This window comes from Dendropsophus ebraccatus, chromosome 3 (genome assembly GCF_027789765.1).
Source record: "Dendropsophus ebraccatus isolate aDenEbr1 chromosome 3, aDenEbr1.pat, whole genome shotgun sequence".
Classification (NCBI taxonomy): Eukaryota; Metazoa; Chordata; class Amphibia; order Anura; family Hylidae; genus Dendropsophus; species Dendropsophus ebraccatus.
This window is the reverse complement of record NC_091456.1, coordinates 81396704-81418709: the sequence shown is the minus strand read 5'-3', so window position 1 is coordinate 81418709 and position 22006 is coordinate 81396704. Positions and strand designations below refer to the sequence as shown.

At 42.2% G+C, this 22006-nt stretch overlaps 1 protein-coding gene across 3 annotated transcripts in view; it reads right to left on the bottom strand.

Moving 5' to 3' along the window:
• Window positions 1–22006, bottom strand: part of SVEP1 (sushi, von Willebrand factor type A, EGF and pentraxin domain containing 1) — a 280520-nt gene that overhangs the window by 241608 nt on the left and 16906 nt on the right. For all 3 annotated transcript variants that reach the window (XM_069962108.1, XM_069962109.1, XM_069962110.1), the window contains exons 2-3: window positions 3652–3907; window positions 2448–2624 (exon numbers count right to left, since the gene is read on the bottom strand). In XM_069962108.1, the coding sequence (XP_069818209.1) occupies window positions 2448–2624; window positions 3652–3907 (433 nt within the window). The remainder of the gene's footprint in view (window positions 1–2447; window positions 2625–3651; window positions 3908–22006) is intronic.

Sequence of the window (22006 nt, the reverse complement as noted above, 5' to 3'; positions counted from 1 at the left end):
GATCTGTAAAGAAGCTGCATACTGTAAGGTGCACAAGACCGCTCACAATGATGGGTGCTGTGCTCCTGTTTGTGTGTTTTTTTGTGTGTTTCTCCCCTTTTAATTTTCAGGTATCGGTATCCTGTGGATTACGTCAGATTTGATGGACTATGTCGATGACCAGCGGTTGTTTGGATTTTTTTTTTAATAAAATGGTCATTAAGGGGTGTGGGGGTGTTTTTATTTGAATAAAAAATTTTTTTCACTTGTGTCTTGTCTTTATTTCTTTACTTTATAGACTTAGTAGTGGAAGCCGTCTAATAGACGGAATCCATTACTAAGTCGGGGCTTAGTGTTAGCCGGTATAAAATGGCTAACACTATTCCCCCCATTATTACCCCAGTACCCAATGCCACCAGGGGTACTGGGAAAAGCCGGGTGCCAGTGGTCCCGGAGCATCAAAATTGGTGCTCCTGGACTGGGCGGCAGCAGGCTGGTAATATTTAGGCTGGGGAGGGCCTAAACCAATGGCTCTTCCCACCCTGGTGTTGCCAGGCTGCTGTTGCTTGGTTTTTAACCTGGCTGGTTATGAAAATAGGGGGAACTTTACTATATATATTTTTTTTAAAATAAATAATCAAAAAAAAAAACCAAAGTTCGTAATGAATCTGGTTCGTTACGGTTCGGTTCGCTCATCCCTACTCCTAAGATGTTAACATCACTTCTTTTTAATTGGAATACAGGCACATCTAGGCATGCCCGCACTCCAATTAGCCATAGCAGATAATGTAAAGTACGGCCGTAGCTGCACTTTACATTATTTGCACAGACTATTTAGTGTGACTGCTATTCAATAAAAAGCGGCGGCACAAAATAGACATGTGAGTTTTCTGTGCGGCCGCAAGAAATCCAGGATGGACTGTATACAGTTTGTATACACTCTGGCTAGGATACCATAGGGGTTAATGCGATTGGCCGTTGTTTAATAAACAAAATACAAAGTGTAAACATAACTATACAATGAATTTATGAACAACATCTGCAGAAACACATATATGTGGTTGTGACACAAGTTCTGTAACATGATAACTTTTATTACACTTGTATCTATATCATATTTTATGGGTACAATACTATATCGTGTTATGAACAGTCAAAGGTTTAGTATGACACTGGCCAGACTATGTGTTACTGTTACCCACAACTATGCCATACATCACAGGAAATGGTTTTGGTTTGCATTACTGAGCTGTGAAATATTTGTCACTACTTCGGTATAACAGAATTGCTGAGTCACATTTCAGTAGGAAGCCGTTTCCTAAGTGATGCATGATGTATGTTGTGTTAGACCGTTTACAATCCACAAATGGAATCACTTACTTTTGAGAAAAAACATTTTACTATATTACCAGCTTTAAGTGTCAGTCTTTAGCTCTTTAGCTTCTGCTTTTTATATGTGGTTCTGGGTATTGACTGTATATAGTGTGTCTATTTATCAAAATTAATTTTTTTTTTATAATCTTACTGTATATTGTAGTTAGTGCTGCCCATATAATGCACACTCAACATCACTTTTGTTGCAGTGTAATCTGATTGCTGTGACCTCTGATCAGCCACCATCTTGATTTTTATATTTTAAATCACATTTTAAATCTACTATCATTCCTATAATGCAACACATGGGTAGCAAATAATAATAAGACTCAGGACTGCTAGAGGAAAGGTAATCTCGGTGCCAGCCTGACATGAATGTCATTGGAACACGAAAATAATGCCACCCAGTGACAATATGAGCCACCCAGGTGAGCATGTGAGCAAGCTTTCTGCTGGGATCTTAATACATTGAAAAAAAAAAAGCAGATCCTTTCTTTAAAGCAAATATATCATCAGACCTATGTAAAAAAAATATTTGCAGTATTATAGGTGTGGTGTCCCCCGATGACCAAAGAACCTTCACTTCCTAGACGAAATTGATTCAATAATAATACCCCCCTCAGCCAATCACTGGCCATGGCACTGTCCAATCTCAGTCAGTAATTGGCTGAGCAGGCTGTCACTCCTGACATGAGTTTGTCTCAGAAGTGGAGGACACTGGCGATACAGCAACAGGACACTGTGGGAGCACAGACAGGTAAGCATAGGCTCTTTATTGTTTTCTTTATACCAGCAGTGATACATAAAAAAATGTCCAATGTTGGACAACTCCTTTAAGCTTTTACTGTCACCTTCTGTGCGGGCAAAGGTTTTGGAGCTTTATGGTGTTTTTCTTTTTTTTTTTTAGAAGGAATCATGATTTCTAGTCTTGTCGTTATCTTTAGTGCCGGAGGCACTAAAGAAATATGCCGTACATGATGGTGGTTAACATATTCTCAACCAGATTTACCATTTCTTTATGCCTATAAGGTACATACATATATCTGAACACATGAGCAATCTCAGTTATTATTGCAATACATTGTAGACCTTACCTGTGCACTCATATTGCAGCCCTTTACCATAATATCCTTTCTCACAGATGCATTCATATTGGCCCGTGTGAGTACCACACTTGCAGCTCGCCATGACATCACAGCAGTCTTTTCCACTATCGCACAGATAAGAGCAGTGTAAAATGTCCTCCTGAATGTAACTCCCAGAAGGCAGATCTGTGAATACAGCAAAAGTATTGAATACATATAACATTACCTATATGTCTTCTGTTTCCAGCTAATTGTGATGAGATATAGCAATGTCTTATGTTGTTTTCTATTGAACGAAGTACAAAGGAAATTACTATTGACAAGATGTCCATTGAAATTACTAGGAAAGAAAAACAAACTCTTTTCCTGGGACAATATATGAGATTTCTACTAAAAGTGTAATGTACGTCTTTGGTCTATCCATTATTGAAATGTTCTCTCTTAACTCTTAACACAGTCCATAACAGGAAAGAAATCAGCTGCAACCATTCTCCTCCTTCTGTTGTCTAATACTTCCACTTATACCTTATCATAATATCATAAAGGTCTTATGGATATCTATGGCTGCTATGATCTTACGTACTTGTTTAGGAAAAATTAGATAAAAAAATCTAAGTAATTACTAAAGGCAAATCTAAAATGGAGAGTTTTATTTAAAGTGAATGTACCATCGGGCATCGGCTGGGGCTGAAGTACTGGAGGCGGGCCGGCCTCTTTAAGGCGGCTCCATCAGAATCAATGGAGCCGATGCTGTGTGCGGGAACCGGACACGTTTCAAAAAAAGGACCGTGGCACCAGCTTCCCCACACTGACGCCATTCTATTGATATGCTACACTTAAAGCGAATGTATCTGATAGTACATTAACTTTAAATTGTAGTTTGTAGCATGCTTTAGTCTGCCCGAATCCAGAAGTCTTGGCATTTAATTATTAAAGAATGGCTGCAGAATTTGGATGCAGTCCTATGGACTTCCGGGTTCGGACAGACTTCAGCATGCTCTAGTAGTGTACAATTTTTACCACAACATACAGTTAGCTATTGGTAGATGTGGGAGCCAATTAAACACGTTTACATTACTAATGGGGAAAAATCTTCTTGGTTTTCAAACTGCTTGGTACTCAACCAGCCTTTCAGAACAGATAGTGTTGAGTAAAGAGGTACCACTGTATATATCTACACACACGCCCATACATATTAACTGACACCTCATACCTTCATGTAGTGCATGTCGAGCCAATGCTTCAAACTCAGTGAAGCTATGCAGCAGGTAACAATGCTCTTCTTTTGGATGGGATGCCATGTCATGTAATTCCCGAATGTTGCCTTGCCATATTCCAACTGTAAAAATTTCCACTCCAAGATCTCGTAGACCTGCTGCAACAGGTCTTGGGTCTCCCCCATTTGAGTAACCATCCGTGATTAGAAAGATTACCTTAGTTGAATCACCACGCGCGTGCCGTAGTATTTGCTGAAAAATATAAAAATAGGTATATGTTATTGTTAACCCATTCTCACTTCAGTAGTTTTTGCTCAGTTTTTTTTTCCTATTCACAATCTAACATAAATTTTTAACCCCTTAGCGTCCCATGACGTACCTGGTACGTCATTGTGGCACAGGGGGAGTTCAGAGACACTGGGACCCCGAGTTCAGAGACAGAGGCACTGGGACCCCGCTCTGAATGGCACCGCTCCCAGCTGTTATCTGCAGGGGAGCACCTCTATTAGCACCTCTAATTAAGCATTTCAGTGCAGCTGTCAAACCTGACAGCTGCACTAAAAAGCTTTGTACTGCATGTCCCTGGTGTCTAGTGGGACGGATCGTGGGGGGGAGATCTGTGCTTCTGGCCGGGCCGGGCCTCAGCGTCGCAATGGCATACATGTTACATATCGTTGTAATCGAAACAACTTGAGGAACATTCAAAACAGTTTTACTATAGGGCAAACAGCGTAAATACGAAACTCCCTGAAATGAAATCAAATTCTTTTTTTTTTCAATTTCTCAGCGCAAATGATTTTTTTCCGGTTTCGCAGGATATTTTATGGGAAAATAAAGTCTGTCATTGCAAAGTACATTTAGTATTGCAAAAAAAAGGGCTTATATGGGTCTCTAGGTGAAAAAATACAAGAACTATGGCCTTTTAAACATAAAGTGGAAAAAGCTAAAGCGCGAAAACGAAAATTGCCATTGACCTTAAGGGGTTGATAGCACCTTTTATTTTATTGTATAATTCAATTCAAATATATTATGGGGCTTTAGTTTTTCCATTCATTCACCCTGCAGTAAAAATGACATGCTAACTTTATTCTATCGGTCAATGAGCTTTGATACCATAAATTTTCATTCTACTACTTTTAAGCCCTTAACGACCGCAGGCGTATACTTACGCCCTGCGGCCACGCGGCGCCCCGGCTCTGAACCGCTGTGGTCTGATTGCCGTGCCCGCTAATTAAGGATTCAGATGCAGCTGTCAAAGTTGACAGCTGCATCTGAACCATCTATGCAGCCTCATCCCTGGTGTCTAGTGGGGTGGATCACCCCCCGAGACGTTATCCCGGAGGATCAATCCACACATCCTTTACCGTCCGGGGACAGCGCTGTAATGGCACTGATCCCAGCTCGTCACTCGATTACTTCCGGCTGCAGCAGCCGAAAGCAAACCAGTGCCTCATTGATCTATGAACTATACAGCATAGATCTCAATGAAAGATTTGTGGGAATATACTAGAAGTCCCCCAGGGGTAAAATAAATAAATAAACATGTTAGGTATCGCTGTGCGCGTATTCACCCAAATTATTAATTTATCAAATTTCTGATCTCGCACAGTAAACGGCGTAAGAGTAATTTTTGGTCGCATCAAGTCCAGAAAAATTGTAATGAAATGCGATCAAAAAGTCGCATTTATGAACGCAAGGTACTGATAGAAAGTACAGATCATGGCGCAAAAAATGACACCTCGCACAGCCCTATAGACCAAAGGATAAAAGCGTTATAAGCCTGGGAATAGGGCGATTTTAAGGAACATATATTTGTTAACAATGGTTTGAATTTTTTACAAGCCATCACATAAAAAAAAGTTATACATGTTACATATCGTTGTAAACATAGCGACTTGAGGAACATATATAATAAGTCAGTTTTACCCCGGGGCGAACGGCATAAAAACAAATACCCCCCCAAAATAAACAGAATGTGTGTGTTTGTTTTTTTTTCAATTTCATTTTTTTTTTTTTCTGGTTTTGCAGTGTACTTTATGAAAAAATTCAGCCTGTCATTGCAAAGTACAATTAGTAGCACAAAAAAAAGGCTCATGTGGGTTTCTAGGTGAAAAAAATCCAACTGCTATGGCCTTTTAAGCACAAGGAGGAAAAAAACGGAAGCGCAAAAATTGAAATTGGCCCGGTCCTTAAGGGGTTAAAGAAATAAAAGATTTTTGTTTTTAGGAAAATAGTAAAGTAAGTAAACTTATCCTTTCCCATGCTCCATAGCACCACTCCCGGATGCAGCTGACAGCCACTGATGTCCTGCAGCTCTTCCAGCAGCAACATCATGTACCCAGCTGAGTGATTGCCCCCTCAGCCAATCAGTTACTTGAGCCATCTTGGGGTAGATTGTTTTTTTAGGGTTTGGAGATTGGGGTAGATTGTTGTTGTTTTTTTAATTCCATGTTTTCTGATATGTGATGTGACCAAAAAAGCACACTTTTGTCACTGGGTATTTTCTTTTTATTTTCAACATTTACCACAGGGTAAATAGCATTATAATTTAACAGTCTGGATATTTCTTAACACAGAGAATAAGTTTGTTAATTATTATTATTATTTTTTTTGCAGTTTAGAATCTTTTTGTCAAATGGGAAAAAAATTTCACATGTTCATAAATTTTCACACTTTTAATACCCGCAGGGGACATGTACATTTTCTGAATAATTTTACAGTTTACAGCATTGCTATTGTGTTTTACAACTACATGTATTTTGCCAGTCTATAGCAGGATACAATAAAAGATCAAGGCCTATGACTTCCATGAAAACTGATCAGCACCCAAAGATGGGCACTTTGTAGCACTTAAAGGTATTTTAAATCAGTTACACATGGCCATATGTATAAACTGATCTTCAATTACATAAAAACAGTAAAATGTATTTTTGCTTTGCTTTACTTTTATTATTTTTTTTTGTTTTCTTTTACATTTGTAATTTGTATTTGGCTGAACCTTGACTCAACCTTCATTTTTTTTTTAACTACAGAATTGCGTCTGTGAACTTTCACATATCACCCACGTCTAAAATAATATTTTATCATTTTTGTTCACATAAGAAGTACAAGAACAGTTCATAAGTCTACAGTGTCTTAGACATGCACTAAGGATCACAGAGATTCTCATCACAGCAGCTGCTTCGATAACTCAACACTTCAGCAGTGAATATGCCTAGAACAGAGCAGTGAGATGAGATATTCTACTATTGTGAATTTCTGCAATTAATTTTTGGCATCAAACGTTTTCTCATAGTAATGTGGGTGGTCTAATGAAATGATTCCACTAAACAGAATCCAAACAAAGTAAAAAGAACAACAAACAAAACGTAACATGGTACCCTTTTTTTTATTGCTTCCAATTTGTCCAATATAACAATTGCAGAACATGAAAAAAAAAATGGAACAGTGTTTTCTTCTTAAAAGGCAGACATGATTTATCTAAGGCCAGTGCACATTAGCTAGAACATGTAGAAGGATGAAGCCGACTCTAGCCTGTTTAGGCTACATATATCATACCACTCAACCATTCCAGATTCAGGAGGACAGTCCCAGATTTTGGGCAGCGTAACAATGTCCTAGAAAGCCCACCACATTTCTAGTGATATGAGAGTATGACACATACATAGCATACATTAAATGTAAGGGGTCATGGTGACCAATCAGCGTGCATGGAACAAATTCCACCACCACCACATTATTGATCAGCTAACTTTTCTCACTGCGTGGGCTAACAGCGTCTGCAGCAAACATGAAACCTATGTGGTTGTCTTGGAGACTCTAGGTGCAGCCATTCAAAAAGCATGTCTAAGAGAGATGGCACTACCCATCTTTAATGCTATGAAGAAAAAAAAGGCCTTAACGTGACACTGTGACTCCCTTTTTGCTTTCTGACATCTCTACACAGGTGTAAAAGGTAAATTTAGCAGTTTTCATACCTTATTTTATATCATACGTCATGGTGCTTGTTCAAGTAAAAAGTGATCTTTTATCAACTGCAGATTGTGCAGGGGCTTCACAGAAACAGCACCACTTAGCCCTGCCCACAGCTCTGTTGGCCCCTCTGTGATGTCATAGACACATAGGATCCACCCCCTTGCCAACCATTGGAACAGGCTGGCCTAAAGAACAAGGCCCCACCCCCTCTAGGTCGGTCCATACCAATGGATGTCGGAGGGGGGGGCTGGGGGGCCTATGTGCTGATGATGTCGCGGAGGGGGTGGAACCAATGTGACGCTGTGGGAAGGGCTAAGTGGCGCTGTTGCTGTGAAGCCCCGCCCACTTAGCACAATCTGCAGTTGATAAAAGATCACTTTTTACTTGAACAAGCACCATGACGTATGATATAAAATAAGGTATGAAAACTGCTAAATTTACCCTTTACAGAATGCAAAAAGGGGGTGACAGTGTTACTTTAAGTAGAGATGTGCAAACTTTTTTAAAAGTGCAGCTTGGCAGGTTAACTGAACGTAGAGTCTCGGTTCTTCAAAACCAAAGCTTTTTTTTTATTTTATTTTTTAATCTTTATTAGTTTTACAAAACATGTGACCATTAACACCTTAACGACACAGGGCGTATATTTACGCCCTGCGGCCGTTAAGGGAGTTCACAGCGGGGCCGCGCGGCGACCCTGCTCTGAACCGCCGTGGTCCCGGGTGCCGCATGTAGCCCGGCACCGCGGCTATTAGCGGGTACGGTCCGATCGCCGTGCCCCCTTATCAAGTAATAAGATGCAGCTGTCAAAGTTGACAGCTGCATTTGATTACTAGTTGCAGCTGATCCCTGGTGTCTAGTGGGGTGGATCGCCCCCCTCAGTTTTACCCCAGGGCGAACGGCGTGAAAACAAATACACCCCAAATAAACAAAATACGTGTTTTTTTCAATTTCACCACACATTTATTTTTTTTTATGGTTTCGCAGTGTACTTTATGAAAAATTCAGCCTGTCATGGCGAAATACAATTAGTGTAGCAAAAAAATAAGGGCTCATGTGGGTTTCTAGGTGAAAAATTGCAAGTGCTATGGCCATTTAAGCACAAGCAGGAAAAAACTAAAACGCAAAAATTGAAATTGTCTCTGTCCTTAAGGGGTTAAAACATTACTATCCCATTTCCTATGCTTCATTTACTCCGCACAATACAGAGAGCCAACAATCCCCTCCAAACCCACCCCTGCAATACATATCCCCTGTACACAATCAATCCCGGAGTCAACCCCGCATGGCACCCCCATTATCTCCTCAATTCGGAGCAGACCTCACAACTACCTCCACTACTATAATTCCTCTTTAATACTGTCCACTTCGAGTAACAAAAAAATATTAAAAGCCACTAGTTTCGTCACCTCCGCGTCCACCCAAGCCGCATCAAGGTCCTGAATGGGCCTGTCTCTAAATCTAACAAGAGCTCACCACCATAACTCAAAATTTTCCCAACTCCATGTGCCACCTCTATCCCCTGGGCCAAACCGCAGCGCCACCATCCTCTCCATGCTGCATACACCTTGCCCATACACCAGCACACCTGTCAGGACAGGGGAGGCAGGGACAAGACACAACAGTGAGCCCTGATATTGAACCCATCAACTGTTCCTACCTACTTGCCTCAATCGGCCCCAGGCGGCTGTTGTCAACCACAAAGACGTTAACTATACTGAGTACGTGAAACACAGAACAAGACAGACGGACAAACACAATATAGGATAGTCAAACAGGCAGGGTCAAAACCAAACAGGCAGCGCAGTACAAAACAAGTAGCAGTCGGATAGTCGAAAGTCAAAGCCAGAGGTCAGGTAACACAGACGAGCAAGCAGAGGGAGTTAGGATGGGGAGCGCAGGAATAGACAAGGGGAAGCTGAGATCAGGGTGTTAATCTAATAGCCAGCGCTGGGACTCTGCCTCAGCTTAGTTTTATGCTGACCAAGAACCCGGTCCGGATCCCTTTTGGACCAGCGCTCTGATCTTCCAGGTTGCAGACAGGCAGGGGAACCCCTCAATCACACAGACAACACAGGTGCTTTATCAAGTTCAGCAGCTTCTCAGCTTAACTCCTGCATTGCCGGAAACTGAGAAGCAATCGGGTGTGGCACACAAAAGCAAACACCAGGACCAGTTTACACCAGGCTACTGCACATTCCTGACAACATCATAGTCAGACCCACCCTGCTGGAGGCAACCTGGCATTAAGCGGCTTTGGTTTTATTATTACAATCACACCTTTCCATATCCTTTTCTCATTAAACTGCAGAGAACCAGCAACCAACCATATATTATGCTCAGCAGTAAGCGACCAAAGGAATTCTTACCCACACACATCCACAAGGACTGCGCTGCCACAAAGCCCACATTGACATGAGAGGCGCGTTAAACACACACACCAGATTTTAACTCTATCCAACCTAACACTCTACACTACCAGTTAAACTCTCAGCCCGGATGGCCAAGGAGGCACGGCACCAAGCAGCCCACCTACAATCTATTCCCTCTACAAATCACTACCATGGGTGACACGCGAGTACTCTGCTGGTCTTTATAGATTTACTTTCCTTTATAGAGTCCTTTACTACCCTTTTTTGGTGCTATATTCCTTTGTCATTCATTCCAATCACTTCCTTAACACGGATTGCAATTATAAACTCAATAAATAACTCTCTGTATCCTACAAACCCCAAACACCCACCCAGCTGCCCTAACAGACAACACAAAAACAAAAAAACAAAAAAACAAAAAACAAAACACATATTTAACCCCTTCGTGCTGCAGCTAGTTTAAGCCTTAATAACCAGGCTAATTTTTCAAAATCTGACCTGTCTCACTTTATGCTCTTATAGCTCAGTGATGGTTTAACGTATGCTAGCGATTCTGAGAATGTTTTTTCGTCACATATGGCACTTTATGTTAGTGGCAAAATTTGGTCACTACTTTGTGTGTTTTTTGTGAAAAACATCACAATATCATGACAAATTTTAAAAAATTGCATTTTATGAAGTTTGAAATTCACTGCTTCTAAAAAAAGAACGTCGTAGCACATAAATTAGTTACTAAGTCACATTACCAATATGTCTTCTTTATTCTGGCATAATTTGGTAAACATGTTTTACTTTTTTAGGGTGTTATGGGGCTTAGAAATTTATCAGCAAATTATCACATTTTAGTGAAAGTTTCCAAAACTGATTTTTTCAGAGACCAGTTCTTTTTTTAAATGGATTTAGAAGTCTGGTATCCTAAAAACCCCCATAGGTGACCCCATTTTGGAACTACACACCTTAAAGAATTAATCTAGGGGTATAATGAGCATTTTAACCCTACAGGGGCTGGAGGAAAGTATTCACAATTAGGCAGTAAAAAAATAGAAAATTAAAATTTTTCAATTATATATACGTTTAGATTAAAGTTTCTCATTTTCAAAAGGAACATGAGAGAAAAAGCACCACAAAATTTGTAACGCAGGTTCTCTTGAGTACAATGGTACCCCATATGTGGGCGTAAACCACTGTATGGGCACACAGCCGGGCTCAGAAGGAAGGGAGCGCCAATTAGCTTTTCCAATGCAGATTTTGCTGAAGAAGTTTCTGAGCCCCAGGTGCATTTGCAGTGCCCCTGTAGTGTCAGCAGAGAGAAAACCCCGCATAAGTCACCCCATTTTGGAAAGTGCACCCCTCAAAGAATTCATCTTGGTGTGTGGTGACCATTTTGACCCCACAGGTATTACAGGAAAGTATTCAAAAGAAGACAGTAAAAATGAAAAACTCAAATTCTTTTAATAATATGTTCGTTTAGTTTGAAATTTCTCAATTTCACAAGGAACAAGAGGAAAAAAGTACCCGAAAATTTGTAACGCAGGTTCTCCTGAGTACAATGGTACCCCATATGTGGGCGTAAACCACTGTATGGGCACACAGGAGGGCTCAGAAGGGAAGAAGTGCCAATTAGCTTTTTTAATGCAGATTTTGCTGCAGAAGTTTCCGAGCGCCAGGTGCGTTTGCAGTGCCCCTGTAGGGCCATCAGAGTAAAATCTCACCATAAGTCACCCCATTTTGGAAATTGCACCTCTCAAAGAATTCATCTTGATGTGTGGTGTCCATTTTGACCCCACAGGTATTAGAGGAAAGTATTCAAAATTAGACAGTAAAAATGAAAAACTCAAATTTTTCTAATATTATGTTCTTTTAGTTTGAAATTTCTCAATTTTATGAAAAACAAGAGAAAAAAAGTACCTCAAAATTTGTAACGCAGGTTCTCCTGAGTGAAAAGGTACCTCATATGTGGGCATAAACCACTGCATGGGCACACAGGAGGGCTCAGAAGGAAAGGAGTGCCAATTAGCTTTTTCAATGCAGATTTTGCTGCAGAAGTTTCCGAGCGCCAGGTGCGTTTGCAGCGCCCCTGTAATGTCCGCAGAGTAAAATCTCCCAATAAGTCACTCCATTTTGGAAAGTGCACCCCTCAAAGAATTCATTTTGGGGTGTGGTGAGCATTTTGACCCCACAGGTATAAGAGGAAAGTATTTAAAAGTAGACAGTAAAAATGAAAAACTCGAATTTTTCCAATAATATGGTTTATATGTTCCTTTAGTTTGAAATTTCTCAATTTCACGAGGAACAGGAGAGAAATGTCACCCCAATATATGTAACGCAGGTTCTCCTGAGTAGAACGGTATCCCATATGTGGGCATAAACCACTGCATGGGCACACAGCCGGGCTCAGAATGGAAGCAGCGCCAATTAGCATTTTCAGTGCAGATTTTTCTGAAGAAGTTTCTGAGCGCCAGGTGCGTTTGCAGAGCCCCTGTAGTGTCAGCAGAATAGATTCCCCCCAAAAGTCACCCCATTTTGGAAAGTACACCTCTCAAAGAATTCATTTTGGGGTGTGGTGACCATTTTCACCCCACAGGTATTCGAGGAAAGTATTCAAAATTGGCCAGTAAAAATGAAAAACTCGAATTTTTCCAATAATATGGTTTAGTTCGAAATTTCTCAATTTGACGAGGAACAGGAGAGAAAATGTACCCCAAAATCTGTAACGCAGGTTCTTCTGAGTAAAACGGTTCCTCATATGTGGGCATAAACCACTGTATGGGCACACAGCAGGGCTCAGAAAGGAAGGAGCGCCAATTTACTGGAACAAAACCGCAGCTAGTAATGGTTATTAGAATGGCGCAGTTACTAAAATAAAATAAAAAAAAATAGATTACAGGTAATGCGGGGGTTACGGACAGTCTGGGGTGGTTATGCGCAACCTGAGTTAGTTACAGGTAATCTGGGGTGGTTACGGACAACATGGGGTGGTCACGGGCAACATGCTGTGCTTACGGCAACCTGGGGTGGTTACAGGCAACGTGGGGTGGTTACGGGCAACATGTGGTGGTTATGGGCAACATGTGGTGGTTACAGGTAACCTGCAGTGCTTACAGACAATCTGGGGTGGTTACAGGCAACGTGGGGTGGTTACGGGCAACGTGTGGTGGTTATGGGCAACGTGTGGTGGTTACGGGCAACCTGCAGTGCTTACAGACAATCTGGGGTGGTCAGAGGCAACCTGCGGTGGTCAGAGGCAACCTGCGGTGGTCAGAGGCGACGTGGCGTGGTCAGAGGCAGACGTGGCATGGTCAGAGGCGATGTGCGGTGGTCACGGGCAACCTGCTGTGGTTACGGCAACCTGGGGTGGTTACAGGCAACGTGGGGTGGTTCCAGGCAACGTGGGGTGGTTATGGGCAACGTGGGCTGGTTACGGGCAACCTGCAGTGCTTACAGATAATCTGGGGTGGTTACGGGCAACGTCGGGTGGTTACGGATAAACTGAGGTTCTTATAGGCAATCTGGGGTGGGTACCTGTAATCTGGCATGGGCACCGCAATCTGGAGGGGGTCATTGGCAATTTGGGGTGGTCAGAGGCGACGTGCGGTGGTCAGAGGCGACGTGTGGTGGTCAGAGGCGACGTGGCGTGGTCAGAGGCGACGTGTGTTGGTCAGAGGCAACGTGCGGTGGTCAGAGGCAAGGTGCGGTGGTCAGAGGCATCGTGGCGTGGTCATAGGCAACGTGCGGTGGTTACGTGCAATCTGGGGGATTACATGTAATCTGGCATGATTACAGGGAACCTGGGGGGGTTATGTGCAACCTGAAAGGGTTACACACAATCTGGGATTGTTACTGATAAACTGAAGTGCTTATAGGTAATCTGGGGTGGGTACATGTAATTTGGGGTGGTTACGGGCAATCTGGAGGGGGTCACTGGCAATTTAGGGTGGTTACGGGCAATGTGCGGTGGTTACGGGCAATGTGCGGTGGTTACGGGCAACGTGCGGTGGTTACGGGCAACGTGCGGTGGTTACGGCCAGCGTGCGGTTGTTATGGGCAACGTGCAGTGGTTACGGGTAATCTGGGGGGGGTTAGAGGGAAATTTGGGAGTAAACTGCAATTATTACTATAATAAAAAGTGTGTGTGTTATTTTTTTGTATGTTTGTCACTTTTTGTACTTTATACATTCATTTTCACTGTATTACTATGATTACTGTGATATTTTCAATCACAGTAATCATAGTTCAGTGACAGCGACCAAGTTGGTCTCTGTCACTTTAAATTTTCAGAGTTGGCTGGTTGTGGAGCGCATGCGCACTTCATAACCAGCCAGGACGTCGAGGAGGAAGGAGCTCCAGGATCAGGTAACGTATAAGGGGTAGGGGGGGTGACTTGGGGACGGGGGTGACAGGGGGGGGTGGGGGGTGACTTGGGGGGTGGGGGGGCATCACTTTTTATCCCCTGTCACCAGTCATTTATGGTGACAGGGGATAAAAAATGATGGAATGCACGTGGCACAAGCGATCAGCGGTATATAGCATATACCGCTGATCGCTTGTACCGGGACCCCACAGGGGGGTCCCCGATCACTGCCCCATGCTCTCCGCTACCTCCGGTGGTGGAGAGCATGGGGTTTTCATTCATTTTAACTTTTCCATCGCTGTGAACAGACATTAGTCTGTTCACAGCGATGGCCGCGGCCATCTTGGAAATGATGGCCGCCGGGGGAGGGGGGTTAGTTATCAGGGCACTAGGGGGGTCTGATCCGGGGTCTGATGGACACTTATTTCATCTGAAAGGCGGTGGCGGCACCGTTAACCCCCTTTCCCCCTTTACCGACGGCCGCCGCTATAACGTTAATAGCGGCGATCGTCGGTAAGGGGGGGAAGGGGGGGCAGGACGGACCCCACACACTGCCCCAACCCCTCAGCTACCTCAGGTAGCTGGGGGGATGGGGTGGGGGCCGTCCCGGCCCTGCTATCTTATTCTCTGCCATCGCCGTAAAAAGCTAATGGCAGCAGAATAAGGACCCTTAGTGACCGCCATAAAAAGCCGTATCGGCGGTCACTAAGGGGTTAAACATACACTTATACATCCATACATTTCATAAATCCTTTCCCTCAACCTAACACAGATGTTATCTCATTTGTTAAACCCAACATTCTTCCCATTTAAGCATAGTTTCTTTTATTTACCCTCTCTAGTCCTCTTAACATTCGTTCCTCTACGGCCCAAATATTCAGGTTCAACAATCCTTGCTACTTCAGGATAACTGCTGTTCCGCCATAGGGGTGTAAAGCTAGTTGCCCCCACTAACCCTTCCATCTTTCTCACCACCAACCAAGTTTTACACAACATTTTGTACATTGTATTTCTTGGGTATTTATCCATTACTTTTGTCTCCAATGATTCAAATATATTGTTCACCAGACCATTTTGTTGGTTTACCCAACTAAGGCTAGGTTCACACTGCGTTTTCAGCATCCGTTTAACGGATCCGTTTTTTTTAACGTCCAGAAAAATAGGGTCAGCAACGTTTTTTGGTCCGCCAAAAAAAACGGATCCGTTTTTTTTTATAATGGAAGTCAATGGAAAAACGGATGCACACAAATGAATCCGTTTTTTGCAATCCGTTTTTCATGCGTTTTTTAAAAAAAACGGATGCGTTAAACGGATGCTGAAAACGCAGTGTGAACCTAGCCTAACCAGAAAGTCTACCTCTTTCCATTTCACCAGCCAAACAAGGGTACTAGCTATATAATATTTGAAAAGATCCGGTCTCGATCCCTTTCTTTCAGGTAGTGTTGGCACTTTTAGTTTCAGGCAGACTCTCTTTCTATTCCAAAAAAGCTCATTAAATAACCCTTCAATCCTCCGGAACCACCTTTTGCCGTTCCACACTGGGGCTGTGCCTAATATATAGTTTAACTGCAGCAACCAGATGATCTTAATAAGACCCACCTTGTCTGCCCTAGAAAGAGGAAGACTATTCCATATGGTTACTTGCTGTTTCATCTTATCTATCCTGGGAACTCAACTCCTCAAATTCTTAAACGAACCCTCTGGGCCCAAAACTTTAAGATCTCACTGTGGGGTAATCTTAGTATCTGGGCCCAGGGCATCAATACCGATTTACCCCAATTGATCCTTTTCCCAAAAGAAGTCCAAACCTTTCCACATCTATCATCGCTAAATATACACCTGTTATAGCATTACCAAGGAACAACAACATGTCATCTGCATACAGAGCCAATTTGTCCTCTCATCCCCAACCCCAAAGCCCTCAACCCCCACATTTTGCTTAATAGATCTCGGCAACGGTTCAATGGCCAGGGCAAAGAGTAAGGGTACTATTAGACGGGCCGATAGGGGCCCGATAACAAGTGTAAACGAGCGCCGTTCTGCTAAATCGGCGCTCGTTTACTGGGCCTATTACATGGCCCGATAATTGTTTAACAGGTGCTGCAAGGACATCATTACCGATGTCCTTTCAGCCCTTGCTTAAACTGTATACTTTACCTATCCACGCTCCAAGGCTCTTCCTGCAGTCCGCTTCTCCCAGGGTCCCGCGCACTGTAGCTTCAGAGCGGCGGTCCCGGCCTGCGATTGGCTGAGTGGCCTGTCAGCTGACAGCCACACTGAAGCTAGAGCGCGCGGGACCCGGGGAGAAGTGGATAGGTAATGTATATTGTCATTTGCCGGCCACGCACTGCTATTTCATGTAGCGGTTCGCGGTCGGCGCCCGAAAATTATAGGTTCTAACCTATATCAACAATCAGCCGATGATAGCTGTCATCGGCTGATCGTTGTATTTATTACACGGAGCGATAATTGACCAAATCGGGCCGATTCGGCCGATTATCGTTCCGTGTAATAGTACCCTACGTGGCAAAGAGGACAGCTCTGCGTCGTACCCCTCCGCAGATCAAAATACTCAGAGACTTGACCCGCAAGGGAAATCCTGGCTCTAGGTCTATGATAGATAATCTCCAGATAATCTCTTTCCCTTTCACCAAGTTGGACAAATATCTACCTGTTTTCTCTCCCAGCGAGTATCGATATGCCCCTCTAAACCTCTTCTGGTTTACGGCTTTCTTCTGTAAAAAGCCCTTAAAGCGACTCTGTACCCACAATCTGACCCCCCCCCCCCCAAAACTGCTTGTACTTTCAGATAGCTGTTTTTAATCCAAGATTTGTCCTGTGGTCCATTCGGCAGGTGATGCAGTAATTGTCATAAAAAACAACTTTTAAAATGGCAGCCCCGTGCCCTTTGGCCGTGGCTTAGTTTGTCTATGCATTAGGCTAGCACAAACTCTCCGTCCCTCCTCCCCACCCTCTTCACCATTTTTCCTTTTCCTCTGCAGTGAAAACTACACAGGTGCCTTAATGTTCCAGCCGGGCTGACGGGCTCACACAGCTGACGAATAGGAGGCAATCTGCCTGGAGCATTCCTAATGATGAGGAAGGTGGGGAGGAGGGACAGAGAGGGTGTGCCACCCCAATGCATACACAATGTAAGCCACGGCCAAAGGGCACAGGGCTGCCAGTTTAAAAATTGTTTTCTATGGCATTAACTGTATCACCTGCCGAACGGACCCCAGGACAGATATTGGATTAAAAGCAGCTATCTGAAGATACAAGTGGTTTGGGGGGGTCAGATTGTGGGTACAGAGTCACTTTAAGCTCAGTAGCTCCTAACCATTCAGTTCCTACTTCCTCTGTAGTATTTATATATGCCTTCTCTTTTTCTAACACTGTTTCCCTCAGAGATCTTTCCCTATCTTTAAAGTTCTTTCTAGCCCACTTCACCTCCGCTAATAATAATCCTCTAAGGTATGCTTTTGCCATATCCCACACCACATTTGTGCTGGCTGTACCACTGTTAGGGTTAAGTACAACATAAGGTTTAAAGGCCCTATTACACAAGCGATTACCAGCCGTGTTTGGCTGATTATTGACCATTATGGCTGTTAATCATTTGGTGTAAAATAAGACGGCGATCAGCCGACATGAAAGATTTTGGCTGATCGTTGTCTGTCCTTGTCTTTCAACATGTTGAAAGATAAACAACTAAGATAGCTGCCGTCATTCTGTGTAATAGGAGTGGAAGCAGCAGACTGCCACTATCTCCTATGGGCTGCCTGGACGATCTTTAGATTTAAAGCCCCCCTGTAGCTCCACCCCGCAGTTACCTACTTGCTGTGGGTGCGTGTAATGGTGCTGGCAGCAAATGGGGAATGAGGAGCAAGCAAGCTCCTATAATCACCCCGTGTAATAAGGGCTTTAGCCTGTTAAGCCTCAGGCTGGTTAACACATTTATTAAGACAGGCATACTCGCCGGCATTAAAGTAGGCCCCACCACTTTACATCCTGCCACATTGACTGACCTGGCAACTTTGGCTAACCAGCCAACCAATTAATGTGTTTGGGATGCTCCCAGATGCCAGAAGATAGGATAAGAGGGCAGTTGGATTTCAATTTTGATCTTTTAGATTTCAATAAAGTTAAGAGATTTCTGACAGTGGCTTACTCCCATCTTCCAAATAAGAATACATACATGCTTGGCTGAATATTAGGGTGTAGTGGTGTAGAGTAACATAGCTTGCAACTAATAATGGCTGTGTGAGGCAGCTGAAACGTTGCCTCTTATAATGTTTTAATGAAATAGTTTTTTCTACACTACTCAGGAGGTGTGCTGTGGTAATCTTCTGATATTTTGACTGAATAAGCTAATTAATGTGTAAGCTCAGTCTCAGTCTTGTATCATTTAAAAGCAGTCATAAAGCCCTAGGACTTTTATCCAGAATTTTCAATCTACTATACAAAGTTAACATAAAGGAATCACTGCAGTCTGCCTAATATACTCTGACAGTTCGTTTAGACATGTTAGTATATTACAATGGTGGGTTTTCCAAAGCTTGGACCCCCACTGATTAAAAAAAAAAAGAAATCACTGCTTTTTTATAGTCTATACTTAGCATTTTTATTTAGTTTGGAGTCCAAACCCTTTTGTCACAACTAAAAAATAAAACACTAATGATGGTGTGATATTCATTATTGTGGACTGTGTTGAAGATCAAAACTGTTTCTTATCCATTTATTTACTTACACATGCATATCCTAATTTTCCCAGACACCTGAAGAGCTGTAGAAGACTGGGTGGTGAATTGTTAGAGTTTTGATACATGTTGGCTTTACAATTGATGATGTGTAGGATTTTACATTCGAATATTTCCATTATACAGCCTCTCTCTCTTTTGGGGAAAGAAGGCAACATTTCAGTTATATTGCAAATTCTATATCTTAAACAGCAAATCTGTAAATAGCTAGGGAAGTCAAGACTTCATTAGTGATGTCATTGAGATACATTAATTAGAATGGATACATGACATGAGTACAAGGTAAGTAAGTAGAAGGGTAAAGCAAACACTTGGACAAGGTTGGGTATGTCTATACATAGCTTGGTCATGTTATTTGTAGCACAATGTAAAAACAAGGACACCATATGTTTTTGTATTCATTCACATAGCAAAACATTAGAATGGAATTCCAGTTTACAACCCAAGAATGGCACAATGACCACACGTTGTTAAAATGTTTACACAGATCTGTTTATAGAATCTGTTCCTTGCAATTTCGTCTACTACAAGATAAACAGTGCACTTCTCTCAGTTGTGTGTTGGTTTGTAAGAGGCTCTAGATAAACATGTGTTTCTCCAAGTCAAATGACACCAGATCAATGGCGAAAAAGTATTTGCTATTTAAAGAACCACAAATAATTATTTATACCTACTATTATATCTAGCAAGTATGGCTAACACAAGAACAAATCTGTGTTGTAATATCTGTTCATAATGGCACAACTGGTCAAAAGGGCTCCCAAGGTACCTTAAAGTCCTCTAATGGGGTCTATCAGGATTCCTGCAGTGTTTCCAGTAACAGTATTATAAGCAGACAGAGGCCCTGCTCATGTGTGCACTGGAGGATCTGTTTCCCATTAATATGATGGATTTAATTGTAAAGTAAGGCTAGGGTCACACTATGTTTTTGCTGTACATTTAACAGATCTGTTTTTAAATTATAAATGTAAAGAAAAACGTGGTCAACCATGTTTTTGTGTACTCTATTTTTTTTTTTAATTAAACATTTTCAATTCATTTTTTTTTAAATAGTGTAAGTCAATGAAAAACGGATCTTGATGCGTTTTTACCATCCATTTTTGCATCAGTTTTTTTTCCATAAAACAGATGTGTTAAGCGGACAGCTGTGTGAACCCAGAGTCTGTTAGGAGCCATCATGCTATGAGTCTCATACAGCTGTGAGCCATACAGTGTGACTCTTGTGACTCTATGTAGAGACACAGCAAGGGGAGGAGTACACAGGCATAGATCTGGTGGCGGCTCTCCCAGTAATTCATCAACAATAAAGACATAAAATTATTGCATTGTTCACAGAACAGAGAAATGAGAAACCCTCTATGGAATTGCCCAGACAGCATATTCTGCTGGAAAAGGAAGGTTTCTCTTGGCTGTGTCATGTGTGCAGATGTAGACCCAGATGCATTGTCTCTGGTATTGTGAAACATTGGAATGAAGACAATGATGCATTGCTGTGCAATAGATACCTACATTCTATAGCCCTAACACCGCATTAATATGGAGCAAGATAAAGAGGCATATATAACAAAGTTAGATACCTTAGTAATGAATGGATTAAATATCACATTTCTACAGAAAAATATAAGGGGAGTAAAGTTCTTGTATGCAGTTTGTAAGGGCTCTTATGTACTGTTCAGATTTTCTTATGAGAAAAGTAATACAAAATAAATGAAAGAAAGTAAAAACTATTTTGTTTTCTCATCTTTCCTAAATATTATATTGTGTATTTTATACTCATATGTATATGTACACAGGTTAAACTTTACTTATTAATGATTAGTGTTGAGCGAGCACTTAAATGCTTGAGTGTTTAACTCGAGTAACAAACCCCATTGAATTCAATTAGAGATTTGAGCTTTTAACTAGGTGCTCCCTGCTCGGCAGAGTGGAGGGTGCCTGGTTAACTTATTTCATTTTGTTGATTGAATTTGTATATATTTTGTCTCTTGATGTTTAAATGAAAGATAGAGAAATTACAACAACAAAAATTTTATAGGTTTCTGCAAGACACATTAGAACTGTGCCAGCAATTGCCTTGTGCACACGCAGGTTTTGCCATTTTTAGGGATGTAAAATGGCCAGATAATGTTTGATTCACATAAAAAAACAGCTGCTCCCATGGTGAAAAAGCAATACCTTTATGAGTGGGAAACACCTTCAGTTTTACAACTGTAATTATTTTGAGGGTGAAAGTAAATGCCAGTTGTCCCCCCCCCCTCCAGCCAATTACATGCCAAAATAAGTCTGCATTTTGGATTGTATCTTGAGATGTATTTAGAAAAGTTTCCCCAAAACATTCCTAAACCATCCAATATACAATGAGATATTACAGCTTGTCAGGATACATTTCAAAAAGTGGCCCTCATTCAATGTCCTAAACACTAAAATGTCTGAATAAAACATCAGATGTTTTTTTGGAGTGGTAAAATATAGCTTAAAGGACAAGTGCCATGAAAAACATTTTCCCAGTAATTGAAGCCCAATTTCAAAGTTATATAACTCTGTAATATGCTTCAATCCCCTATCTGCCTCCCTTCCCTGTCTTTTCCCCCCTCCACCCCCCACCAGGAAGTGTCCTGACTCACACAGACCTGATTACTGTCGTCACCGTCACCAAGCTCTTCTCTCAGCTCCTTCTCCTGTTACACTAGCCTCACCCCTCCCCTGCCTTGTCAGGTGACAGCTTGCTCAGCTCCCATTAGCTGAACAACTGCAAGCCATCACTTGTCACATCTCACTTGCTTATCTTCCCTCAGACTGACTCCGGCACTTAGGCAGCTCCCCCTTCCCCTCATACCCTCTCTTCTGCTCCCATGGACTCAGTGAAGGAGTCATGTCACTAGAGAAGATAAGCTGAGCA